The sequence below is a fragment of the Jaculus jaculus genome, chromosome 5, assembly GCF_020740685.1.
Source record: "Jaculus jaculus isolate mJacJac1 chromosome 5, mJacJac1.mat.Y.cur, whole genome shotgun sequence".
Taxonomy (NCBI): Eukaryota; Metazoa; Chordata; class Mammalia; order Rodentia; family Dipodidae; genus Jaculus; species Jaculus jaculus.
The window spans coordinates 139,677,845-139,704,589 of NC_059106.1; the positions used below are offsets into that span (position 1 = coordinate 139,677,845).

Genomic DNA, 26,745 nt, shown 5'->3' on the forward strand with positions numbered 1-26,745 from the left:
TTCATTTGCAGTGGCTGGAGGCCCTGGAATGCCCATTTTTTCTCTCTATCTCCCTCTTTCTCTATCTGTTGCTCCAAAATAAATAAACAAAAAAATTTAAAAAAAAGAGAAGGATTTACTGTGCAGTAAGAAGGCAAAGAGGAAAAAAAGAAAAAGAAAATTGCAGCTCTATTTAGGAGCTAGAACTAGAAGGGATGGCAGTTAAATTTTTTATTAGGAATTATGATTGGTGCTGGCTAAATTTGAGCTGTTAGTTAAGAAAAGGGTTGAGTGTAGTCGTTTTCTCTGTGTGTCTTCTATCTATTGCACAGAAGATTAGGAAACAGTGTTTGGAGAAAATGACTTTTCCCACTTAAAAGGTCACTGGGGGGGGACTGTTCAAAGGTCAACTCACATGCAGTTGTGCTGAAACCTGATCCAACTATGAATGGTCTTCTGTCCCCACTTAAGAGCCCTGAACCAATGCTACTACATTGCGATTTTCTTCCTTGACATGTGATAGGGTTTTTGAGATGTAATCAAGTCAAGAATATGTCATACTGGACCCAGGGCAAGATGGCACATTTCTTTAGGAGGATCACTGCGAGTTCAAGGCCAGCCTGAGACTATACAGTGAATTTCAGGTCATCCTGGTCTAGAGTAAGATCCTACTTTGAAACCCTCTCCTTCCCCCCAAAAAGAATAGGTCATGGGGCTAGAGAGATGGCTTATTAGTTAAGGCACTTGATTGTGAAGCCTAAGGACCTGCGTTCCTCTCTCCAGGCTCCACATTAGGCAGATGCACAGGGTAACACATGCATGCAAGGTCGCACATACGCACAAGGTGGCGCATGAATCTGGAGCTCGATGGCAGTGGCTGGAGGCTGTGGTGTGCACATCCTCTCTCCCCACCGCGTTAAAAAATTACAAAAGAAAGAATATATCATATTGGAATAAGGTGGATCCTACTACAGCATGGCTGTTTTCCTTATAGTGAGAAAAGAGAAATAGCTCTGTGGTACTGGCATGCACAAAGGCTTGGATTCACTCCCTGCTAGAAAGAGGGTGGAGGGAACTAGGGAAGACAGCCCAGTGAAGACAAAAGCACAAGCCGAGAAGCCAAGAAAAGCCTGGAAGAGGCAAGGAAACGTCCTCTCCTGAAGGCTTCCGAAGAGATGACACACTGCCCACACTCCGATTTCTGACTTCAAGCCTTCAAAACTGTGAGAGAATAACTTGTGTTGTCTTTAAATCTTATTTATTTATTTGCATGTGTGTGCGTGCGTGCGTGCATGTGTGGGCGTGCCAAGGTCTTTTGCTGCCGCAAACAAACACCAGACACTTACACCCCTTTCTGCACCTGGCTTACGTGGGTGGCTTGGGAAGTGAACCACAGGCTTTGCAAGCAATCTCCTTTAACTGCTGAGACAGCTCCCCAGCCTCCACCTTTCTGTAGTCTGGAGCCAACTATTCTTTTTTTTTCCCAGCACTTTTTTGGGTACATTGGTACAGGAGTCCTGAGAAACTAATTTATAAGCAAGTTGAGGAGGGACCAGGTGTGGCCTACCCTGTAAAACTCACATGCTGACAAGTGAGGATGACAATAAATATCAACGAATAAACAGGAAAATGGTAGATTCTACTGAGTGTACTAAAGAAATTAAATAGGGCCAGTTGACATTTTATTTATTTATTTGAGATAGGGTTTCACTCTAATCCATGCTGACCTAGGATTTACCATATAGGCTCAGGGTGGCCTTGAACTCAGGGTGGTCCTCCTACCTCTGTCTCCTGGGTGTTGGGATTAAGGGTGTGTGTCAACATGCCTGACATGTTTTAATTTTTGTTTTGTTTTGTTTTTGTTTCTCGAGGTAGGGTCTCACTCTCGTTCAGGCTGACCTGGAATTCACTATGTAGTCTTTTGGTGGCCTTGAACTCCTCAGGGTGATCCTCCTCCTGAGTGCTGGGATTAAGGTTGTGTGTCACCATGCCTGACTGACATTTTAATTTTTTTTTAATTTTATTTATTTATTTATTTGAGACAGAGAAAGAGGCAGAGAGAGAGAGAGAGAGAGAGAGAATGGGCACATCAGGGTATCCCCCACTGAAACAAACTCCAGATGCATGTGCCCCTTGTGCTTCTGGTGTGTGTGGGTACTGGGGAATCGAACTGGGATCCTTTGGCTTTGCAGGCAAATGCCTTAACTGCTAAGCCAGCTCTCCAGCCCGACATTTTAATTTTTGCCAGGAAGAGAACAGCTTGTTGTGGGGAGGTGGGCAGGAGGCATCTTGTGAAGGAATGAATGGTCATGGAGACGGGGTGGTTATAGAGAGACCCACCTCCACTGTTCCAGTAAATGGTGGCTTGAGGAGAGAAGACCGTGGGGAGTGTGGGGAGATGGTTCAGTGGCTAAAGGCACTTGCTTGCAAAGTCTGCCAGCCCAGGTCCAATTCCCAGTACCCACATAAAGCCAGGTGCAAAGTGACGCACACATCCATGATACCATTGCACTATGACAACGGGAGCAGAACGGAGAGACTATGTAGGACAATTAGACATTCGTTTGCAGTCGGGCAGTTCATTAACAGTGGCCCAAGACCCTGCGTCAGTGAGGGAGAGCAAAGGCACCTCAAAGTGGTTCTCTAACCGCCACACACGCTATGGCATGTGTGTACATACACACACATCAATAAATGTTTTTTAAAATTATTATTTTTTTTTGCAAGCAGAAAGAGAGAAAGAGAGAGAATGGGCATGCCAGAGCCTCTGGCCACTGCAAACAAATTTCAGATGCACTCACCACTTTGTGCTTGATGGGAGACAAAGAGGACCTGGGGATGGGTCTAGGTCTTGGGTTTAAACCTAAACCATTTCTTTTACAATAGAGGTAAAGGCCTTTATTGAAAAACAGGGGAAATGAAGGGAGGTGTATGTGTTCGGGGCTAGAGGAAGGGAGTGGATCATTCTGTTGGGTTGGAGCTGTCTGCTAGACAGCTGGGTGAAGTGAAAAGCAGGCCATTCACTGTGTGAGTTCAATGGCAAGATAGCCCCAAGTGTAGCGTGTCTGGAGAGGAGAAGAGGGTTTTGTTCCTATTGGACACCTCCTCTTTCTTTAGGTTTACCCCGGGCCTGGGAGTGTATTCATCCTCATCAGCAGAGCGGGGGCTCTTGGGGCCTCCAGGAGAAGCTGGTGGAGACTTGGAGGAGGCTGTAGATGACCTTGGACAGTATTCTCAGGGCTCCAGGCTCCCAGCTGCTGATCCAATTAAGGGAGAAAGCTTTAGTCTTGCACAATCTCACTTCCCTTACAAAGATCTTAGGGGAAAAAAAAAAAATAAAGAGCCTACACTCTGGACAGACCAAGTCTCACTCCACATTGCTGACTCAGAAATAGCAGCTGGGAGCCCTGGGAGCCGCAGTTGTTGGCACAATCAAAGATCAATTAAAACATGCCATCCGGTTTGCTCTCCTTCCACCAGCCCAGGGCACTTCCTCTCACTTTCAGCTTGCCCCAGGAGTTTTTATTTATTTATTTTTTACTACCTAATTAACTTGGAGCCCAAATGGCCTGAAAAAGAGGCAGGCAGGCCATGGGGAGGGGCAAGCAGTATACCAGGAGACTGCTACTCAGGACTTGTTTTGGCTCCACTGAAGCGACTGTCAGAAAGTCATCGCCAATGTCTTGGCCTCAGTTCCCTCCACTACAAGCCAGGTAGTGATTATCCTCTTTCCTGTCCCAACAGAGAGATGTGTGTGACCTGCTCTGCGGACTAGAAAGCCTTCTCCAGATTCAGTGGCCTCTGTGACATATAACATATGCAATATAACAAAACGTGTGTGTGTTTGTGTAATTTTATTTTGTTTCTGAGACAGGGTCTCACTATGTGGCCCTGACTGGCCAAGATTGAAATTTACAGTGATCCTTCAGCCTCTGCCTCCCAAGGATGGGATTATAGGCATATGCCATTATGCCTGGTATTTTTTTCAAGTATTTTAATTTTGTTTATTTTTATTTATTTATTTGAAAGGGACAGACAGAGAGAGAAGGAGGCAGATATAAAGAGAGAGAGAATGGGTGCACCAGGGCCTCCAGCCACTGCAAACTCTAGAGGTGTGCGCCCCCTTGTACATCTGGCTAACATGGGTCCTGGGGAATCAAGTCTCGAACTGGGGTCCTTAGGCTTCACAGGCAAGCGCTTAACCACTAAGCTATCTCTCCAGCCCACGCCTGGTATTTTTAATTAACCTACCTTAAAACTAATCGTATAAGGCTGGGCATGGTGGTGCACGTCTTTAATCCCAGCACTTGGGAGGCAGAGCTAGGAGGATGGCTATGAATTCGAGGCCAGCATAAGACTATATAGTGAGTTCCAGGCCAGCCTGTACTATAGCAAGACCCTATCTCAAAACACAAAACAAAAACCTCCAAACCCCCAAATTAGATATACATTTTTTTCTTTCTCCAAGCCTGGTGCCACATGCCTATAACTTCAGCTGTCAGAAAGCTAAGACAGGAAGATTACAAGTCAAGGTGAGCCTGGGCTATAAAATGAGGCCCTGTAATGAACTAACAAACAGATCTTTTTCTAGTTGCAAAATCATCTGGGGGAAGAAATCAGTAATCTCTAATCTCCTGACATTTTTCAGAGCTGATACTACATTTCTTGGACCTGAGTGGCCCTGAAGGGGAGAAGTAATTAGATTGCCCAGAACCATGGCAACAGAGTTCTGGGAGCTTCAAAGAGAGAGTTATCAGATTCAATATATATAAATACAGGATATCCAGTTAAACCTGAATTTCGGGTAAACAATGAATTTTTTTTTTAGTATGAGTATCTTCAAAATATTGCATGGGAGGTAGTCATACTGATTTCATTGTTTAGCTGAAGTTGACATGAAGTGCACATCTTATATTTTATGTGGAAACTCTGCAAGATGCATGGAAGCATCAAGCAGGGATTCAGTAGGATCCTGAGTCCAAGTACGTTTCACCTGTCTCCTGAAGAGAGCTCGGCAGCAGCGTGAGGTCTGCTTGCTCTTTAAATTTTCTGGATTAAGAAAATGGCCTGGGGGCTGGAGAGATGGCTTAGCGGTTAAAGCGTTTGCCTGCGAAGCCAAAGGACCCAAGTTCGATTCCTCAGTACCCATGTAAGCCAGATGCACAAATGGCACATGCGTGTGGACTTTGTTTGCAGTGGCTAGAGGCGCTGGCATGCTCATCCTCTCTCTGTCTCTCTTCTCTCTCTCTGCTTACAAATAAATAAATTAAATTTTTTAAAAAAGAAAATGGCTTGTCTTTGATAACTCATGGGCTACATATGTACGAAAGAGCTTTGTTCAGATGTGTAAGACAACAGATCTAGTGACCATGGACTCCATCCTAAGAGACATGAGAAGAAAGGTCTCCTGCTCTTAACCAAAGGAAGGGAGGCTAAACTCAGAGAAGATGATAGGGTCAGGAGACTGCTCACTGGAGAGGTAGAGTGAGGACTAAGCATAGCCCAGCTTCCTTTGCCACTGACTGAATGCTAAGGACCAGCCGCAGCACATTTTGTTCTTATGTAGCTCCTAGCCACAGCCGCTCTCTGTGTCCAGCAATGGGCTTTGGACACAGGCTATGGAGGGATGAGAAGGGAAGCAGTCAGACAGAGTGGGTTGAGGCGATGCCTCACTGACAGCAGCACATTGGAGGCTCTCCACCGTGACCTGTCATCTGTCATCTGTAGCCCCAGAAATACACACAAAGGAGAAAACAAAGTTGGCTGCTGACCCACCACACCCCAGGCATGTGCCAGTGACCGTAGACTCCTTCCTCTTTCTCTTTTGCCTTAGTCCATTTCGTGCTGCTATGCCTAATTATCACTGACCGAGTAACTGAGAAATACTAGGGGTTTGTTTGGCTTGTGGTTCTGGAAGCTAGAAGTCAAAGTTTGAGGGGCCACATCTGGCAAGGAGCTTCTTGCTGCCTCGTAACATGGGGAGAGGAAGATGGGAGGAGAGAGTGAAGGAGACAGAGACAAGAGTGCTGAATTCAACCTTTTATGAGAAGCCCATTTCTTCTATGACTGCATTAACCCATTCCCTCGTGAGCTCTTCACCTCACGAGATTGTTCCAGAAGGGACTAAGTTTCCATCACAAGCACTTTCAGGGACACATTCAATCCACAACACCTTCCTTTCATTATTTTCTGACCACCAAGCCCAGGGCCTTTCATCTAACATTCAAAAAGGAATCTGTCAGTGTGCGCTCACATCCTGAGGTAAGGCAGTTCTGAAGGGGAAAAAACCAAGGGCTGGAGGTCACATACAGCTCGGGATGCAGGGATGCGTCCTGTAAACACTGGCCTGTGTTCTAATCTTGATGGAGACATAGCATTTGGATCTATGAAGAGAGGGGAGAAGGCGGGAAGAATACCTGCCCAGATGGTGGGTGGGGGGTGGGGGAGAGCCCAGGTGACATGAAAGAAATGGAGGTCAGCATGGTTTCAGGCCATCCTGCAGTGGATTTGGGGGCTTAAGCCAGGGCCAAAGAAAAGCAAAGTTCACATCATTCTGGATGTTCAGAGAAAAAAAACTTGGCCACTTGTTTACCTGTTTTTATCTTTTTCCCTTTGAGCACTTCTTTCTCTGTTGGAGGCTCAGTTATAATTCAGGCAACCTCCTTTGGAGGGAGCAGGTGTTTCTTCGGGATGGAACACCTTGGGAAGCAGAATGCATGCAGGGGGGAGCATGTCACAACACAGCCAGGTAGAGAGAGGCTGGGATAGAAGCAAGGACAGGAGGAATGAGAGGCTGGTCAGAAGGAGAAGACAGGAAGAAAGGGGGAAGGAAGGAAGGAGAGAGAGAGAGAGAGAGAGATATCTTTCCACCTACCTACTCTCCTTAACTTCCTATTCCATTGCCCATATTCTATCATGAGGATGTCTTTCTTTGAGTCTTAACAGCCTCTCTCTCTCTTTTGTCTTTCTCTGTAGCCTAGTCTTGCCTCAAACTTATAGCAATCCTCCTGCATCAGTCTCCTGAGTACTGGGAAGCATGTGCCACCATGCCCAGCAATAGTCCCTCTTTTAAGACTGTCCTTTCAAAGTCCATGAATGACTGTTTGCCCTAGGCTCCTCAGAAAGCAGAGCCCATGTGTAGGGCAAAGGTCCATAATGTATCTGCTTTCCTAGAGGAAAGGCAGATAGACAGACAGCTTTCAAGACAGCCACAACTTGATACTACCTCATGAATGGGTTGTAATGCATCTAGCCCATTTTCTGAGGGGCCATAGAGGAACCACAGTCAACCACATCTGGAGGAGCAAGAGACAATTATTCCAGCTCTTATTTCCTATTAGAGATGTTGTTCTTCCCTCTCACAGACCAGGTAGGCATGAGCATTTGGCCAGGCCCTAAGGCCTTTTGGGGTCAGCATTCTCTTTTTTAAAAAAATATTTAATTTAATTTATTTATTTGAGAGCGACAGACAGAGAAAGAGGCAGAGAGAGAGAAAGAATGGGCGCACCAGGGCGTCCAGCCACTGCAAAGGAACTCCAGATGCATGTGTATTCTTGTGCATCTGGCTTATGTGGGTCCTGGGGAATTGAGCCTTGAACCGGGGTCCTTAGGCTTCACAGGCAAGCGCTTAACCACTAAGCCATCTCTCCGGTCCTGGGGTCCGCATTCTTATGACAGGTGGTGAATGGTGTGAGGCACTGTCACTCTGGGCCACAGGGAGATTGCCTGGAGACCACACCACAGTGAAGACCGTGATTGGAACGAGGCCTTTGGAGAGGCCAAAGAATATGTGGAGGTACAAGAACATTCTCCCCTTCTTTATCACTTAGCTCTTGGGCAAGTGTCTGACTCCGGCAAAACAAAGAGCAGGAGCTGAGCATGGACTGGACTGGCCGCGGGTGGAGGTGCTGGGAGGTGGGCACACTGAAACGAGGCAGCTTCAAGCAAGGTCATCTCCCCACACTGACCCAGACCAGGGCGTGGCTATCATTCCCTTCACCCTAACAGCCAGCTTGGGCTGAAGGTCTTTGAAAGAGTCAGGGCCCCAGAGGGCCCCAGGGAGCAAATACAACCAACCCAAACAAAGCTGAGGTATGAAAGGGACTTCTGAGGACCCAGTATTATTAATGGCCTATTCACTCTGGAGAAAATCAATAGCTGTTTAGAAAGGGCTTTGCTGAGAGACTAGTTCAGATTAAGAAGAAGGAAAACCAAATGCTTGCTTTGCAGGAGGGTGAGAGGGTGGGGCGGAACTTCCCGGGGCTTCAGAGCGTTTCGTAGCCTTTGGATAGACACATGCCAAGGAGGGTGTTTCTGTAAGTAGAAATTAATGACCAAATCGATTTCTTCTTCTAATTTCCTCTTACTTATCTTGGATGTCTAAATTTGAAGAGAAAAAAAAAATACAGTATTTCTTAAAACAGATTAATCCTGTCTTTCCCAAAGCACTTGGGGCGGGGGGAGGAAAAGCTTTTAAAAGTTTTAGAGGACAGATTTGAAATGCTGGCGCTTTGAGTTTGGCTGTAAAAATGAAAATGGTGTTGATTCCATTAGAAGATCCAGTGTTCACGAAACATGCCCCACCCCTACATCACCTCCCCTCCCACCCCAGAAAAGATGGGGTCAAAGTTATTGGTCCAAATTGGCAGCTAGGGAGGCACAACCTGTGACTGGGGCATGATCTGCCCACGAGAACAGTGACAGTGAGGCATAACGGTCCCACTGTCTGTCTTCTTGATTAAGTTGCAGTTTCAGAATAGAGGCCATTGTGAGCACCCTGGATGGATCAACCCTGCAAAGGCAGGGGACAGAAGGGCACTGCAGGCCACCAAGGGCTGCCCCTTCAGGGTCTGGAAATCTGTTCACTTCCTTTGTCCCTTTACCCTGCAGGACTCATGTGTGGCCAGCCAGTGACGGCTTCCCTGGGGACCTCTTAGTACCTTTGTTCAGAATTGGGGAATTGGCATTCTCCCCGGTGATGGCTTGTGTCACGACCTGATGATGCTTGAGTTCCGTTCCTCTTTGTTGAGTCTTCTACGTGTTAGGTCCTGAGCAGGGTGCTGCGTGGTTACGTGAAACTGCACTTGGCAGAGGCAGAAAACAGGTGCAGACTTCAGTGACCGTGGCCTTCAGTGCCCGAGGCAGGTCTGCACTGTACCTGGGAGAGACGTCCTGGCTTTGGTTCAAACCCCAGCTGTCGATCTTGGGGATGCAAGTTGTTTAACCTTGCTGAACTTGGACTTCCTAATACGTAAAATGAAGGTCATGATCTCTACCTTCAGGGGGAGTTCACAATATGCACAGTACATCTCGAGGCCTGGTACACTGGAGGCATTCAATTCTGGGCCTCACTGTGGTGAGTTTAGCTCTAGAGTCTCTGTGTGATCCTGTTTCATCAGACTAGAAACTCTGCTGACACCCTCGCTTCCTCCCAACACGCTGTTTAGGCTTGTAGCTGTCAGGGAGAGCCACAGGTGGAAAATTACAGGCATTCCTGAGCATGCCCAAAACACACCCACTCTTCCCACAGGGAAATCAGGAAGTTTCCAGACCCAGTGTGTACAAGGCAGGGTGTTTTTTAATTTTTTAAAATATTTGCCTGGTTTAAATTTTATTTAAGCAAATTATTACAATAATTGCATTTTTAACATTAAGAACATACTTTGTACGGATATATCATGTGTTGGAACCATCTTTTTCCTCCTCCCTCTCCCCATTCCATAGGGAATCCTCCTCAGTGGGGTTGCTGGTATTCCCCATGGGGTTATGGGTTATGCATTGTGGGAGCAGCCATCAGTTGTTGGGGGGAGGCAATGCCTCTGGGAATGACATCCCAACCTGTGGCTCTTACAGTCTTTCCGCCCCCTCTTCCACAAAATTCCCTGAGCCGTGGTGGGTGAGTTTTAAGTCTACTTCAGTGATGAGCTCTTAGGAGCCTCTGGGTCTCTGCTTTGGTAGGTGTTGAGTGTCCTCAGGGTCTGTCTCCTTTACCCTGGCACAGATTATCAGGTTCACCATGGAAGCAGTGCTCTTGCTCATCTCCCTAATTCCTCTGTGGTTTCACTTGGGCCTTGGCTGAAATGGGAGGGGTAGTTTATTTTCTTGGGTCTACCTTCTGAGAAGGAAAAACAGATTCTCCAATGCAGAATGAAGTAAGCATAGGTTAAATAGGATATGTGCTATTAGCTTAGGGAGGTTTGGATGGATGCGGCCCCCTCTTTTAGCCAAAGACTAGTGGGAGCTTGACATTGGAGAGCATAATCTTTAAAAAAATTTTTTCGAGGTAGGGTCTTACTCTAGTCCAGGCTGAGCTGGAATGCTCTACGTTGTCTCAGGGTGGCCTCGAACTCACAGCGATTCTACTTCTTGTCAGGCTGGCTGCTTCTGAGTAGCTTAGAGCCCTGCTTGCTCATACCACTGTTGGGAGTGGAATTTTTTCTATGTGGATCTCTCTGGAAATCTGAAAGTGGTGATTCTATGGTGAGGAAGACAGTGTTTTGCATCGTCATTGTGGCCATCAGATGTCGTCTGTCTGTGGGGTTGGGGCAGCAGGAAAGGACCTATCTCCCGAGACAAGGCCCGCTCTCATTTCCTAACTGGTCTCAAGGAATTCTTTCAGTGGAAAAGCTGTCAGCAGAGAGAGAGTGCTAACATGGCTCCTGGGGAGGCTGTCTGCTCCCTTCCCTGTGACCCACTGCTTCCCGCTGCTCCAGAGCTGACCTTCCAGTGCCGGCGCAGCTGACCTCGACATTGACAGAGAGACCCCACCTCCTCCCCTGCCCGCCTAGTCCCCACAAGTTGCTCAGACAGAAATGTGCTGCATGGTGACACCTCTTGTACCCATTAGTTTTGGGAAAATACAAACCACAGACGTGTGCAATTTGCATGCAAGGTTGTAGATGATGCCTCTGGGAAACTTGTTTTTGAAAAAAATTTATTTATTTGAGAGAGAAAGAGAGAATCGAACCTGGGTACTTAGGCTTTGCAGGCAAGCGCGTTAACAACTAAGCCATCTCTTCAGCCTGGCATCTTGCTTTTTCTTTTCTTTTCTTTTTAAATATTGATTTATTTGAGAAGGAGACAGAAAGAGGCAGATAGAAAGAGAGAGAATGGGTGCACTAGGGCCTCCAGTCACTGCAAACAAACTCCAGATTACATGTGCCATTTTGTGCATCTGGCTTTACGTGGGTACTGGGGAATTGAACTTGGGTCATTAGGCTTTACAGGTAAGCGCCTTAACTGCTGAGCCATCTTTTCAGTCTGCATCTTGCTTTTTTGAAGTCATAAACATGCCAGCTGCGTTGTGTCCCCCTCCAAGTCCTATTGAAGCACTAGTTCCCAGTTACCTCAGAATATCACCATATTCACATACAGGGCCTTTGAAGAGGTGATTAAATTAGAATGATCCTGCTAGGGTAGAGCCTAATGCCAATTGACTAATATTCTTATTAAAAAAAAAAAAAAAAGGAAACAGAGACACACAGGGAGGTTCTAGGCATCCAGGAAAGGACAGAGCAAGAAAACATACTCTCTGCAGGCCAGTGAGAGACACCTCAGAAGCAGCCATCCCTGCTGACTGGCACCTGGGCCTTCCAGCCTTGCGAGGCCACCCAGTCTGTGATAGCTCATTATGTGAGCCTTGGAGAATGAACACACTTTCTATCTATGAACTGCCAAGGTTCTGTTTTTGTTTTTAATTTAAATCAGCAGTCTTATTCTTGGGTTTGAAGGATCTTGTTTGATTAGAAACCATCTCATGAAGCCCTTAGCATATTTAGAGGAGGGTAAACAAAAGTCCACACCCACCAGCTTGGAACATCTCCACTACAGATCCTAACCTGTAGAGCTAGTCAGAGAAGATGAATTGATCTGTACAGACACAAAAGGTCGTCAGTTTATAAGAGTCATCCTCTGAAGTGGTGCCAAGGAAAATGAACGATTGGGATAGCAAGTTATTCATCTTAAAATTGATTTACAAACATTGTTAGTGAACTTGATCTTTGTCTCACTGAAGAATTCTTTTATTTATGTGTAATATAGAAATTATATTAAATATATTAAATAAGTATAATATGTTTCTGCCAATTGAAAATATAGCTAACCTAATACAGTGTGTTCAGGGCTTCACTTTTTCCTTCATTTGTTGATAATTTGATAAGCTTTGATAGCATCTGTAGTTTTTCCTAGGGCTGGAAGATTCTGAAATTTCTGACAATAACTTTCTTCTGAACTGTGTTTTTTTTTTTTTTTTTTAATTCATTTGAGACAGAGACAGAGAGAGGCATGCCAGGGTCTTCTGCCACTACAACTTAGAGCTGAAGCCAGAGCTTTGCATATAATACTATTTTTTTGTCTTTGCAAATAGGCTGAGAGTTTTGTCAGAGATTATGTTATTCCAGGGGAGGAAGGACTGAATAAGAGACAAAATGGATCCTTCAGAAAAGTTAGAATTAAAAATTTTTTTTGTTTATTTTTATTAATTTATTTGAAAGCGACAGACATAGAGAGAAAGAGGCAGATATATAGAGACAATGGGCATGCCAGGGCCTCCAGTCACTGCAAACAAACTCCAAACGCATGTGCCCCATTGTACATCTGGCTTACGTGGTTCCAGGAGAATTGAGCCTTGAACCAGGGTCCTTAGGCTTCACAGGCAAGTGCTTAACTGCTAAGCCATCTCTCCAGCCCAGAAAAGTTAGAATTTAATAAACAATTCAAATTTCAAAATTAGTTTTACTTTCATCTGTAGGTAGGAAGCATAATTAATAATCTTAAAATTACAGCAAGTGACAACCATAGACTTCTCCATAAATTCTCTGACCCTGTAGTTATTTAGAAGACGATGGAATGGTATGAATATGTTCAATTCCTAAGGAATTATACTTACATAATTTCTTAATATTGAGCTTCTTATCTTTCTTATTGTGAGTGTGTCTGTGTATGTTGCATGGTGCATGTGTGTGCGTGCATGTGTGTGTGTGTGCATGCACTTATATGTACCTATGTAGTGCCCCATGAGCTCACCTGCAGTGGCTGGAGGGGACTTTGGGTGTCCTTCTCCATTGCTCTTCCATCTATTCTCATTGGAGCCAGAGTCTCTTACTGATCTCAGAGCTTGTTATTTTTTCTAGAACTCCAGTGAGTCTTCAGTCTCTGGTCCCCACAGGAGTGAGTCTACAGATGTGCATGGCCATGCCCAGCTATTTATGTGGGTTCCTGGGGATGAAACTCAGTCTCTCAGATCTCTTCAGGCCCACCTCTCACTAGCCCAATATTCAGCTTGTTAAAATAGTTTTTAAACTTTTTTTTTTTTTTCTCAAGGTAGGGTCTCACTCCAGCCCAGGCTGACCTGGAATTGACTACGTAGTCTCAAGCTGGCTTGGAACTCACATCGATCCTCTCACTTCTGCATCCTGAGTGCAGGGATTAAAGGCATGTGTTACCATGCCCATTTAAAAATTCTTTGATTTTTATTTAATAAAGTAAACAGTAGTGGGGTGAATAAGTTATCGATGTGCCTCATTTTGAACAGCATTTTCTGCTTCTATTGAGTTCTTAGCACCAGTAGGGTGTGGTGTTCTTCTGAACAGAACTGTCCCTATTTGGGGTTATATTCATCTACTGATGCCCAGTAACAAGTCTCAAGAAAAACCACCTGAGGCCATGGACTTGGAAGAATCTAGTCTGTACTGATTTTGCTGTTTCTTTGTTTCTTGTCCTTCAACTGAGGCTTATTTTAAAAGCAGTCTCCAGGCTGGAGAGATGGTTAAGTGGTTAAGGCACTTGCCTTCAAAGCCAAAGGACCCAGGTTTGATTCCCCAAGACCTATGTAAGTCAGATGCACAAGGGGGCGCACGCATCTGGAGTTCATTTACAGTGGCTGGAGGCCCTTGTGCACCCATTCTCTACCCCCCACCTCTTTCTCTCTCAAATAAATAAAATATACTTAAAAGCAGTCTCCATTGTTTGTAGCTGGGATGTCTTTTCTGTTTTGATTTCCATCCAAGTTTATTCTCCATGAGTTGAAGGAATATTTATCTATGTGATATTATTTCTTCCTGTGCTTTAGAAGGCAATTTTTTGAGCAAGTAAGGAAGTTATTATTATTATTTTTTTGGTTTTTTTGAGGGAGGTCTCACTCTAGCCCAGGTTGACCTGGAATTCACTATGTAATCGCAAACTGACCTTGAACTCATAGCAATCTTCCTACCTCTGCCTGTCCAGTGCTAGGATTAAAGATGTACACCACCACGCCCAGCTAAGGAAATGATCTTTTAAAATAATTTTAAAATTTCTATTTATTTATTTGCAAGCAGAGAGCAAGAGAGACAGAGAGAAGAGACACAGAGAGAGAATGGATATGCCAAGGCCTGCAAACAAACTCCAGGCACACGTGCCCCTTGGGCATCTATCTGGCTTATGTGGATCCTGGGGAATGTGAACGTGGGCCCTTTGGTTTCTCAGGCAAACACCTTAACTACTAAGCCATCTCTCCAGCCTGAGAAAATTTAACTAAAGCTATATTATGAGCTTTCTGCTGGGCTAACAACCTTAGGCAATGCAGAGAGAGTTCTAGTGAAATGTTTGAAAGTCCTAGCTAAGTCAATTGCAATAAATCAGCTGGATGAGCAAAAGCTACAGGTGTCTGAGGGACCCACCTCTCAGTGCTTCTGAAGGCGCTGGCTGGCATCTGCGCCTGTGTTGACGCCTCTGCAAAGCCTTACTGGGTGTTGGTGAAATGGCAGGATCACTGCCAGCAATGGTCTACATGCACCCCAAAACACAACCCAGGACCAGATCACTTCTCACAGTATCCCTAGAAACTATGGGTGTCACTACGAAACCCAAAGCCTGTCATTTTATAAGTGAGCTCTGTAGACACATCTCTCAAAATGCTTGTCTTTTTTAGATCATCTGCTGCGAAATATAAATGGATACCAGAGCTACCAGAAAACTGAGTTTTACCTCTCCTCGTGGGAGGATCACAAGCAGCTTCTCCGTGTCTGGAAAAGCACAGCCGTGAGCCATCCACTGCTGCCGCTGTTGCCCGTTGCCAGGCTCTGTCTTAATCCTCATCCAAGAGTTTCTCTAAAGACAGGCTGACTCTGCTTCCTGTTCCCACCTTCATTCAGAGCAAACATGTTTTCCACACTTGTCCCACCCTGGGTCCTGTTACCTCATTGCTGTGCCCTCCCCTCAGCACATTTCACGAGACTGGAGCCAGCTGACAAGGAAAGGTCAGGAAGGCTTTGCATCCTGACCACAAAGGACTAAATTGCAAGGGTCTTGTTTGCACGTTAGAACCCCGATGGTCTAGCAGTCCTGGGACTTATATGTACCCATCCTTCCAGACCTACTTCAGATGCCGCCTCTTCCACAACACAGAACTAACTCATCATCCTTCCTGCCCAGAGCACTTTCCACTGTGAGCTTGACTTTTGGTTGCCTTTGTACCCATCTTATCATCTCAAAAGAGTGAGAAGAGGCCTTGGCTCTACCAACTCCCGTGCCCAACCAAAGGTGCTCCGTGCAGGTTGAGAGAATGCAGCTGAACCAATTCACGTGACCCCAAATGTCAGGTTCCAAAGCCACTCCTGGGCCAAACAGGAGTTCGTCTCCCTGAATGTAGATGCCTCGCCTACTAGGATTACATGCACTTCTGATGAGTATGTGTTTAGTTCAGACCACCCGTACCCAAATGAATATCTTCCTCCTACTCCCTAACCACCTTCAGTGTGTTGGGTGGTTTGTTCTAATCAACCATTCGACCTCCCACACCCTCCTCACTGCAGCCCGGGTCTACAAACCTGAGAATAAACGCTAGGTACGGAGTGGCCTTCTAAAGGTAGTTTTTTTGAGCTTCAGCTTCCCACCACTCACGATCTGGAAGTCTATTAGTGATGTTTACCAGTCTGTTCATACTGCACAAAGGTAACTACAGATAGGATACTCTTTAGAAAAAAGATAATTCAGCCAATGATGTTATTTTTTTAAATTTTTCTTTATTTATTTCAGAGAGAGGGAGTGTTGAAGTCAGGTCCTCCTTGCTGGTAGAAATCACCCAACCAAGAGCAGCTTGTGGGAAAAAGAGGTTTATTTTGGCTTACAGGCTCGAGGAGAAGCTCCACAATGGCAGGGGAAAATAAAGGCATGAGCAGAGGGTGGACATCAGCCCCTGGCCAACATAAGATGGACCATAGCAACAGGAGAGTGTGCCAAACACTGGCATGGAGAAACTGGCATGCAGAAACACCCATAAGCCCGCCCCCAACAATACACTGCCCCAGGAGGTGTTAATTCCCAAATCTCCATCAGCTGGGAACCTAGAATTCAGAACACTTAAGTTTATGGGGGACACCTGAATCAAACCACCACATTCTGCCCCTGGCCCCCATAAACTGATACATGATGTAAAATGCAATTCGTCCAACTTTAAAGTCCCCATATTTTTATTTATTTATTTATTTTTTAAAAAATTTATTTATTTGAGAGCGACAGACACAGAGAGAAAGACAGATAGAGGAAGAGAGAGAGAATGGGCGCGCCAGGGCTTCCAGCCTCTGCAAACGAACTCCAGATGCGTGCGCCCCCTTGTGCATCTGGCTAACGTGGGACCTGGGGAACCGAGCCTCGAACCGGGGTCCTTAGGCTTCACAGGCAAGCGCTTAACCGCTAAGCCATCTCTCCAGCCCTAAAGTCCCCATATTTTTTTATCAATCCTAATGATGTTCAAACATCCCCATAATCCAAGGTCTTTTAACTGAGCCATAATACACACAAAAATGCCCCCAAAACTCACAATGTCACAGAATAAACATTCACACTACAAAAGATGGCATGGGGCATAGCAAAAAAAAAATTCAACTAATACAAGATTTAAAACAACCAGGGCAAACATCAAGCTCTGTAGCTTCAAGTCCGAGAACTCTAGCCAGTGACAAGTCTGATAATTCTAACCAGCAACAAGTCTCTGGAGTTCCAGTTCTATCCCTCCAGCTAGGCTACTCATAGTCCTGGAAAACTTCATCTGGGCTGGCAGCCATCCTTAGCAGCCATCTCATGGTCCCGGCATCTCCACTGGGTCTCCACTACAATCCATGGTTCATCCTCATGGCCTCATGGGGTCTCCATGCAGGCAACATACAAACCTGCTTCACACTGACCATGGCCATTTCCAAAACACAAGACTATGTTGCAAACTCAATGACACTCTCTTTCCTGCATTTCTTATACTCCACAATTCCAGGTAGGGTGCCAATTTGTTAATCTAGAGGGGAATAAAGCAGACTTTGAAGAACAGGACACTCCTTGAGCACTCGGGCCCCTCTGAAAGATTTTACATTCTTCATATTGCCCCAGTGCAGGTTTAGCTGGCCCAGTCTCAAAGGTTGTAATCTCTCAATTGCAGCTGAACTGGCAGCAGTTTGCCCAAAGATTTTTCTTTCTGTGCCATATCCCTCTGCTCACAACAGTTCATTTCTGTGCAAAGTAACCCTGCACAAGTTCTCAGGACACAGGCATAACAGCAAGCCTCACACAAACTGCTAGCCCAGTCCAAGCAAAGCTCTTTCTCACCCTCATAAGCCAAACCTCATAGTTCTTACTGCATTCAGGTCTTTCAACTCTGACCAGAATAGTCCATCAAGCTGTACTTACAGCACTACAAGGCATCTCTTAGGCCAGGGTTTCAAAATCTTCCACATTCCTCTTGAAAATCAGCTCCAAAAGGCCAAAGCCACACAGTCAGGTGTCTAGCAGCAATCCCATTCCTCAGTACCACTTTACTGTTGCAGTCACGTTTGCATTGCTGGTAAAAATCACCCAACCAAGAGCAGCTTGTGGGAAGAGAGGTTTATTTTGGCTTACAGGCTCAAGGAGAAGCTCCACAATGGCAGGGATAAATGATGGTATGAGCAGCGGGTGGACATCACCCCCTGGCCAACATAAGGTGGACCATAGCAACAGAAGAGTGAGCCACACACTGGCATGGAGAAACTGGCTATAACACCCATAAGCCTGCCCCCAACAATACATTGCCTCCAGAAGGCATTAATTCCCAAATATCAATCAGCTGAGAACCTAGCATTCAGTTTGTGGGGGACACCTGAATCAAACCACCACAGGGAGAGAGAAAGAGGTAGAGAAAAAGAGAGAGAGAGTGCGAGTGAGCATGCCAGGGTCTCTAGCCATTGCAAAGGATCTCCAGACACAAGCAACACCTTGTGCATCTGGCTTATGTGGGTCCTGGGGATTTGAACCTGGATCCTTTGGCTTTGCAGGCAAGGGCCTTAACCGCTAAGCCACCTCTCCAGCCCTCAGCTTGTGACTTTTAAAGATGGTGGAAGAGAACTTACAATGAGTACCTTCAGCTGCTAAAACATTGTTTACCTAAATGTTTTTTTTTTTTTTTTTTCCCCACAAGTGATTTCACCATAGTCTTTGAGTTCCATGAGGTTGGTAGGTAAATAGGAACAATGAAGCATGCTCTGAAATCCTAACACCACCACTCCCAGGACCCAGTTCTCCCACTGGGATCTGACCCCCTAAGCTCTTCCCTCTCCTCTCCCCACCCACACCCTGAACTCTCATGCTCAATAGCTTCTTTGTTTGTGGGAAGTTTTTCCCAGTGCTACAGATTGAACTGTCAGCTCTGGGCACCTAGGCAGACAGCAGACTGCACACGGTTCTTCTCCTGGAATTCACTCAGAGCATGGAGACTGATGGTTTTTTGAGGCTTGAGTATATCAATATGTACTGCTTTGCTAAAGTGCTTTCTGTCTCTCACAGTCAGAGAAATCTGGTTGCTTTGAGCTAGCCTCGTTTCTTGTTAAGAACTAATTTTAGTGCTAATTTGGGTTCCATTAGTATATGGTTCTGTTGCGAATCTGACATTAACATTGGTGGCTTGATGAGTAAGTAACAAAGGGAGGGAAAGCCTTTTACCCTAACTGCAGTGTGCAGGCACATATGGTGTCATTTTTCAAGGAACAGATTTTTGTCTTTCATGCCATTTCAGAGCTGTTTCCCTCTGAAATAACCAGCTCTAATTTAATGCAGAACATGCCTGGATGCCATTGCAGAAATCTAGTTAAACTGAGTGCTGGCAGGTCCCCCAACCTTGCAGAGATGGTGTTCATTTGCATTCACATCGTATCTCCCAAGCACTTGGTGGTGGGTTGGGAGTCAGCCCCCACTAGTGGGGGAGGGTATTTGTCTGGGGGTCTCTGGGCCGCCTCCTCTCAATCAGTGTTAATTCTGAGTCCCAGCATGGGGTGATGAAGAGGGAGGTGCAGGGTCTTCCTGCCTTCCAATCTGCCCCTGCCCTTAGAATGGAAGTGAGGAACCAATTCTGTTCCTGAGGTTGGGACTCCACTTCCACAAAACACTGTGGGGACCTCAGGAAGTCCCTCATGCACCCCACAGCCAGATGCCCAGATGGCTTAAACTTAGATTTAAGTGATTCCAACTGTGACTATGGCAGGGAGGATATGAAATCTGCCTGTTAATTTGAATTTCACCTACAGCTGACTGGTGACCCTGTTCCCTGAACCTGCATTTTCTCATCTGTCAAAAGAAGGATCCCAGGGCTAGAGAGATTGCTCAGTGGTTAAGGCCTCACCTGGAAAGCCAAATGTTCCCAAACCTTGTAAAACTGGTGTTCATTTGAATTCATCATATCTCCCAAGCCCTTGGTGTCAGCCCCCAGCAAGTGTGTGTGGGGGTGTTTTTCTGGGGGTCTTGAGGCCTCCTCCTCTCAATCAGTATAATTCAAAGCCTAACGACCTAGGTTTTATTCCCCAGTACCCACGTAAAGCCAGATGCACCAAGTGGCACATGCAATCTAGAGTTTGTTTGCAGCAGCTGGAGGCCCTGGTATGCCCATTCTCTCTGTGTGTGTCTCTCTTTCTCCCTGTCTCCCTCTGGTTGCAAATAAATAAATAAATAAATAAATAATTTTTTAAAAAGAAGGAACTCAGGACATCTGTCCTCTTTCAGCTTAACAGCCCTAACTTTTTCCATTTGTGTGGGAGCTTTGATGCTTGTTATGTCCTGTGAGCGTCACAGCGTCCTGTGAGGCAGGCATTCCTAGTTGATGATTGGGAAATTCTGACTCAGAGAGGCTAGCCAGCAAACTTGTCCCAGGTTAGGTGGCTGCTTAGTGGTAGGGTTAGGCCAGAGTCCAGTGGGTTTCCCTCTCAGTACAAGGCTCTCAGAAGTCAACAGATTGAATCAGGTGCTAAGCTGTGAGTACTGTGTCTTCTCCTAGGCATTATCTTAGAGAGCAACAGGCCAGTGCTGTTCCGTGATGAGAAGATGCTTGCCTTGTGATGTGCCATCTTGAGAAGGAACCCACTACAAAGGGGTTATGTGTAGTGGGGGGGGGGAACGTACTAGAACTTGTTTTAGTCTTAGCTTATAGACTCAAGTCACTATATGACTTTGAACAAGTTACTTGGCTCACTTAGCCTGGCTTAAAAGGATAGGTAGAGTGTTGGGCATGGTGGCACATGCCTAAAATCCCAGCACTTGGGAGGCAGATGTAGAAGGATTGAGGAGAGTTTGAGGCCACCCTGAGACTACATAGTGAATTCCAGGTGAGACTGGGCTCGACGAGAGCCTACCTCAAAAAAAAAAAAAAAAAAAGAGAGAGAGAGAGAGAAAGAAAGAAAGAAAGAAAGAAAGAAAGAAAGAAAGAAAGAAAGAAAAAAGGTAGATACGCCATTCTAAATTACTTCCTTGTGGAGAGGCCTTTGGCGGTATGGCAACAGGATGCCAAAACCAAACAACACAGCAGCAGGTATGAAACCTTAGTTGAGGGAACAACCTCCATGCCCAAGACTTTCAGACGCTAGCAAGGCAAAATGCTCAGGAGATGAACAAGGAAGTCAATGCAAACAGCAACCAAAGCAGGTTACTCCTGTAAGGAACCAGGCAAGTGCTTACAGAGGGATGGCAAATTCAAACCCTAGCGAGGCTGCTGGCGACAGAAAGGCCACCATGGTACAGGACTACACAGAGAGGAAGGGACTGTGGTTACACAGGAAGCACTGCCTTGTGAAAGAGGTCTGTTACCACTCAGCTCCAGGGACGAAACGTTAATGCAACGCAAACAATTGTCCAACTTTTCAAGAGATTTGAAAATCAGAGTAGTCCTATGAACAATCCTAAATTCTAAGACTTAGAAACAAATTCAAAGCCTTAAAGCCTCTTTTGGGCGACTGGAGACCTAGCTCAGCAGTTAAGGTGCTTTCCTGAAAAGCCTAGTGACAAGGTTTGATTCTCCAGGACTTACACAAAACCAGATGCACAAAGTGGTCCATGTGTCTGAAGTCTGTTTGCAGAGGCTAGAAGCTCTGGCACGCCCATTCTCTGTCTGTCTGTCTGTCTGTCTGTCTGTCTGTCTCTCTTCTCTCTGTTTGCAAATAAATAAATAATTTTTTAACAGCCCCTTTCAAAACCAGAAAAATGTGTCTGCTGATGACATGCTGCCTGCCCTAGACATGCGCCAACATCTTCTGGGTGAGCTCTGTTTTGAACAATTCCAGGGAGCACATTTCCTGGCCTTCCTCAGGGGCACACTGTAGCAGTGACCAGCCTGTGCCATTTCAAGTCAATAATATATTGCATCACACAAATCTTATTTTCCTGTCTATGGCTTTCAGCTTGAGGCTGGACCCCTGACAGGGGCCAGCATGCACGCCAGGTTCCCCTCTGTCTGCCTGAAAATAACCTTCTCCAGAGAGACAGACAACAGTGGGAGGGGAAAGAGTGATCCGATCTGTTGGTCGGATGGAGCAGACAAGGTTACTTTTCCTCGTCTACTTTATTAGATCACATAACCATTTTTATTGTTCATTTAGGTACAAATTAATTGCTGTACAAATGAACGCAAGCACAGATGAATGCCCTCATCATTGCTTGAATCTTAAATGGCAATTACTCGGCTTTGTAATCCAATCAAGCAAATATTAGTGCAGCCGTGGTGCCTGCTCTGGCCAAGTTCACTGCTAATGGGAAGAGTGAATGTCCCTGCGGACCCCCTAACAACCTGCACAGACCGGGGTGGGCGGGGGGTAGGAGCTGTACCAACCAGAGTCCTGTCTGCCTATTTCCTCCTTTCCTAAGAGTGATGGAATGAAGGTATTAGAGATGGGATAGAGTTCTCCCGAACTGTTCCATTCTCCCTGGGGGGCTTTATTTCTTTACCACACAGTCTTGTGAGTCTGTTTTTAAAAGAAAAAAAAAATCTTCAGAGCCACGTGGAAGGCATCAGTTGTAAATGGCACGGTGCAGAGACTACTCTCTATGTCCAAGCAGCATTGCGGCCAGGCTGAGCGGGAGCACCCCCGAGTCAGGACAGGAAGACAGGGACAATTATAAGGACATGGGGAGGGAAGGAAGCCCCTCACCCTGAAGTCTAGTTGACACTTCTCCCCAGCTGAGAATCAAGAATTCCAGCACCACTGACATTGCATAAAGCCTTCCTCCCTTTCCAAGTATAAACCTACAATTTCTAGGAATCTCACCAAAAGCCCCATTTGCAGTAAAAGACATGTCCTAATGCTCTCATGCAACCCTCAGTGGTTCGTGGTTTTACCTTCTCAGATTGCCCCATCCAAGTTTTAATGAAACTTAAAAGCCTCCAAAATGGTATGCACAGATGAGAGATAGATACACAGATAGATGATAGAGAGACAGATGGATACTGCTAAGCCACTTCATTGTGACTCTCCAACCTGGCCAGTTCACCCTCAGGCAACCTGGTTGACCTTCACCCCTGGGAGGTCACCATATTGATGCTGAGCTTCTTGTGGACACCTGCCCAGCATAGTGCACGACAGCCCAGAACTCCTGGACTCAAATGATCCTCCTGCCTCAGACTCCTGAGTAGCTATAGGCATGCACCCTGCCACACACATGGCCATTGTAACTCTCTTAAGCGAAGTCCACCATGCCCCTATTCTCTGACCCCTCATGCTCAAAATCTACATTAAAATATCTTTACCAAACTCCAACTCTGCTTCCTACTGACTCGTCCTTTTCTGGGTCTAAGCCAAGGATCCAGTTTCAGTCAAGTTCCCTAAAAGATGAGAATTCCTCAGGCTGCTTCAGAAGACAGTGGGAGCTGTGCCCCTATCTTTGCCAGTGATGATACTCCCACGTGTTTCCAGAAACTGATCCCACTGGGGACCTGAGCTGGCTAGATCATCTAGCTGGTTAGCTGAGTCTCCATAGGACCTATAACTGATTCAAAAGCAGTTACAGGGCCTGGCTTAGATGTGACACCGGGCTGTGATGGTCAGAAACTGAGAAGATCTAGTTGGTGGATCCTGTCATCTCCTCCATGTAGGTAGGTACAGTACACCTCAGTGTATCTCCCACACGGAAATCACACAAACAATTTCCTCCCTTGTGACACAGATTTTTGTAATTTCCTGCCTAATTTTGTCATCTTCTGTCTAGCAGTACCGGTCAGAATATCCACCTAGAAATATTTCCTTAGTTTTCATTTCTATATCAATCCCATCTCTCCCTTACAAATAACATGTAGTTACTAGTTACTTTTTGATCAAATAAAAAGATATGTTGTGAATAATGGAATTGTACCACATAATTTTTTTTGAAGAAGGAAGAAAATACCTTAGTGAACAGAAGTTTGTACCAGGCTCTAAATTATATCTGACAAATATTTTTTCTTACCCTTGATATCGTTGCATTGGAACCTGTTTTGAAGTTTCTAAAATGAGGTTTTAGATAGATTTTCATCACAAAGAACTGAGGTAAAGTATTCCATTACTGGCTTGCTCTAAACACTGTAGACATTTGAGAGCCTGTTTAGAATTCAGAGAATTTCTGACTCAGTAGTGGAACATTTTTGAATTCTGCATATTTTACATTCCAACAGAAAGGCCCTTAACAGTTTCATCAGAAGTGGTTTTAAGCATGGATCTTAAGCCAGTCATCATGATTTTCTTGTGATTGCTGTTTGAATCTCCTTAGAGAGATTAGCCATATGAGTTTCTGTTCAATATGTTGTCATTGTCGTTTATTTGTTTAATAGCCTAGCATAGTGCCTTGCAATCAGTCAATGTTGAATAACTGAATGAGTGGTGGAAATCTCTTGAGACAAGGTAACCGACCAAACCATTCAGCTGTTCTTGAAGGTTCTCCCTTTGATGGTACTTACGGAACTCGTAGGTGTAGAGTAATAGAACATAAAAGGTAAAACAACTCAGAAATATCTAATTTGGTTTAGCATGTTTTACTCTTCAGATTTAGAAATCCATGATCACCTGGAATCTTCAGAGAGGCATTTTGGGAAATTGTACAGAATGTGAACCCAACGGTAAGTATAGGTTTCTATGGCAACTTGGACTTTGCTCATAACTTTCTATATTTTACCTTTGTGAAATCTTCGTGAACTAACTGAGACGTGAGAGTATGTGAGCTGACTAGTTCACCCAGGCTCTTAAGTACTTCCTAGTCTCTTCATCCACTAGCTTACTGTGGAGTAGGCATTGATATTCGGTGGCTCAGAGACTTCCCAAGGAGGTCTATTACGAATGCAGTCAGAGGATGGGGCCCAGGCCCTAGTTCTACCAGCCCTAGATCTTGAAGTGGATCAGGCCTTCCGGCCCCCCTCCCCACCCATCAAGTAGACGTGGTTTGTCCTGTTCTGCCTTCTTCACTGGAAGATAGAAGTGGCTGCCAGTGAGATGAAAGGTGTGCAAATGTTTCAGAGATTGCAAAGCACACAGATGCAAGGGGGAAAGACTGTCCCCTGTGGCATACCCCTAGGAGCAAGGTCAGCCAGCAATGCCCCGGGGGAGGCGGGGTGTCAGCAACTTTGGGCTGTTGCACATCCCTGCTCAAAAACTGGAAGAATATGGAAAAATAACCGGAGCATCAAACTAGTGGCTTCCAACCATTTCCAGTGTTGATTCTCCTTTTCACATCAAAATGTTCCCCAGACCCTCTCCGCCATGATGATACTTAAGCTTTGGCAATCTATGGGTTGGGAAAGTACATACTGACTAAAAGTTAGTTATGACCGTTGTTTACATTATTTATATGTTCTACATCGCATTATTGTTTTTGACAAATACTGATACTAGATTAGAGCAAACTATTCTAGTTATTAATCTTCCAGATGCTCACCCATTAGCCTGCATTTCCAAATTGTTCCCTTTGCTTGCAGATCAGGAACGTCTGCTTGCAGATCAGGAACGTCTGCATTCAACTACAAAGCACAAACATAATGAATGAAGACAAGCCCAGAATGAGACATCCTTCAGTGAACTCTGGCCACAGGTTGAAGGCACATTATTGATGACATTGACACAGCTAAAGAAATAAAGTGTTGGGCTGGGCGTAGAGGCACTCTCCCAGCACTTGGGAGGCAGTGGTAGGAGGATCACTGTGAGTTCGAGGCCACCCTGAGACTACATAGAGAATTCCAGGTCAGCCTGGACTAGAGTGAGACCCTACCTCAAAAAAAAAGGGGGGGAAAGAAAGTGTTGGTCACAAGAAGGCTTGGTTGCCAGTGGAAGCAGGGAAGAGGCTCACCACCCGGGTGAGCTCAAGCAGTACCCAAAGAAAGCAGACGCTGTTCTAGGGACTCAATCTCAGGTCCTGGTGGCCTTGAGTGCACCAGGCAGCATGCGGCTCACCCAGCTAATGCGTCAGGCCCCACTCCAGGTTCAGCACAGAGGAGCACAAGCAGCCAGACACGCTGACAGTTATATTTTATTACAGATGGATGGATGCCCTGGCTCCAGATTCTGTGACCATCCGGAGAGCTTGGTGAGACCAGTTGTGAGTGATGGATGACAGGGCAGGCCTCTGAGCATTGCCCTGAGGCTTGTGAGTCACCTTAGGATTGCTGCCCTGTTGGTACTCACTAGGGGCACATTTCTTTTTGCACTCTCATGAAAAATGGTTTCTCAGCCTGAGCATTAATCAGATGTCAAAGGGTTCTTTGCTGTGGAGACTCATTTTGTCCATTATGGATGTTGAGTAGCAACCCTTGACCTCTACCTAATAGATGTTGGTAGCATTTAACCCCTGACTACTCCCTGGTTTGACAAAAATGTCTCCAGGGATCCAGGTGTGGTGGTGCACATCTTAATCCCAGCACTCAGGAGGCAGAGGTAGGAGAATTGCCATGAGTTTGAGGCCACCCTGAGACTACATAGTGAATTCCAGGTCAGCCTGGGATAGAGTGAGACCCTACTTCAAAAAAACAAAAAAAAATTATATTACACACACACACACACATATATATGTATATATAATATGTATATATGTATATATAATATATAATATTATATTATATTATATAAATATATCTATCTCCAGGCATTGCCAAATATTCACTGGAGGGAATGAGCAACTCTTCTCCAAGTTAAGAACCATTGTCATGACCCATTCCTATCAATTTCTATAGCAGGCAGCTGCTTGCTGCTCTCAGAAATCCCCTCCTGAATGTGCAATGCATTAAGTTTCTATATATGTCACCATTGTTCATTTCAAGGAGCTGTAGTTAAGTTTGAAATACAGTCAGGCTCCATTTCACTGTCATGCAAAAGAAACAAGGAAGCTGGCAGCTGAGTGAATAGAAACTTCCTTTGATGACTGTATTAGTTACTTTTCTCATTGCTGACACAAAATACCTGATTTAAGTGACCCAAGGAAAGAACATCTGACTTTGGCACATGCTTTACGAACAGACAGAGTCCGTCATGGTGGAGAGGCATGGTGGCTAGA

The 26,745-nt window shown here is 45.4% G+C and overlaps 1 protein-coding gene across 1 annotated transcript; it reads right to left on the reverse strand.

The window, feature by feature from the left end:
- Positions 1-13,576: 13,576 nt before the first annotated feature.
- C5H3orf14 (chromosome 5 C3orf14 homolog) lies at positions 13,577-14,073 on the reverse strand (the record flags this gene model as incomplete). The annotated part of the gene is given in 4 exon segments (XM_012947881.2): positions 13,577-13,646; positions 13,925-13,977; positions 13,980-14,049; positions 14,051-14,073. Coding segments are annotated over 4 exon segments (216 nt in total), but the record flags the coding sequence as incomplete, so codon positions are not given.
- Between the last annotated feature and the right edge of the window lie 12,672 nt (positions 14,074-26,745).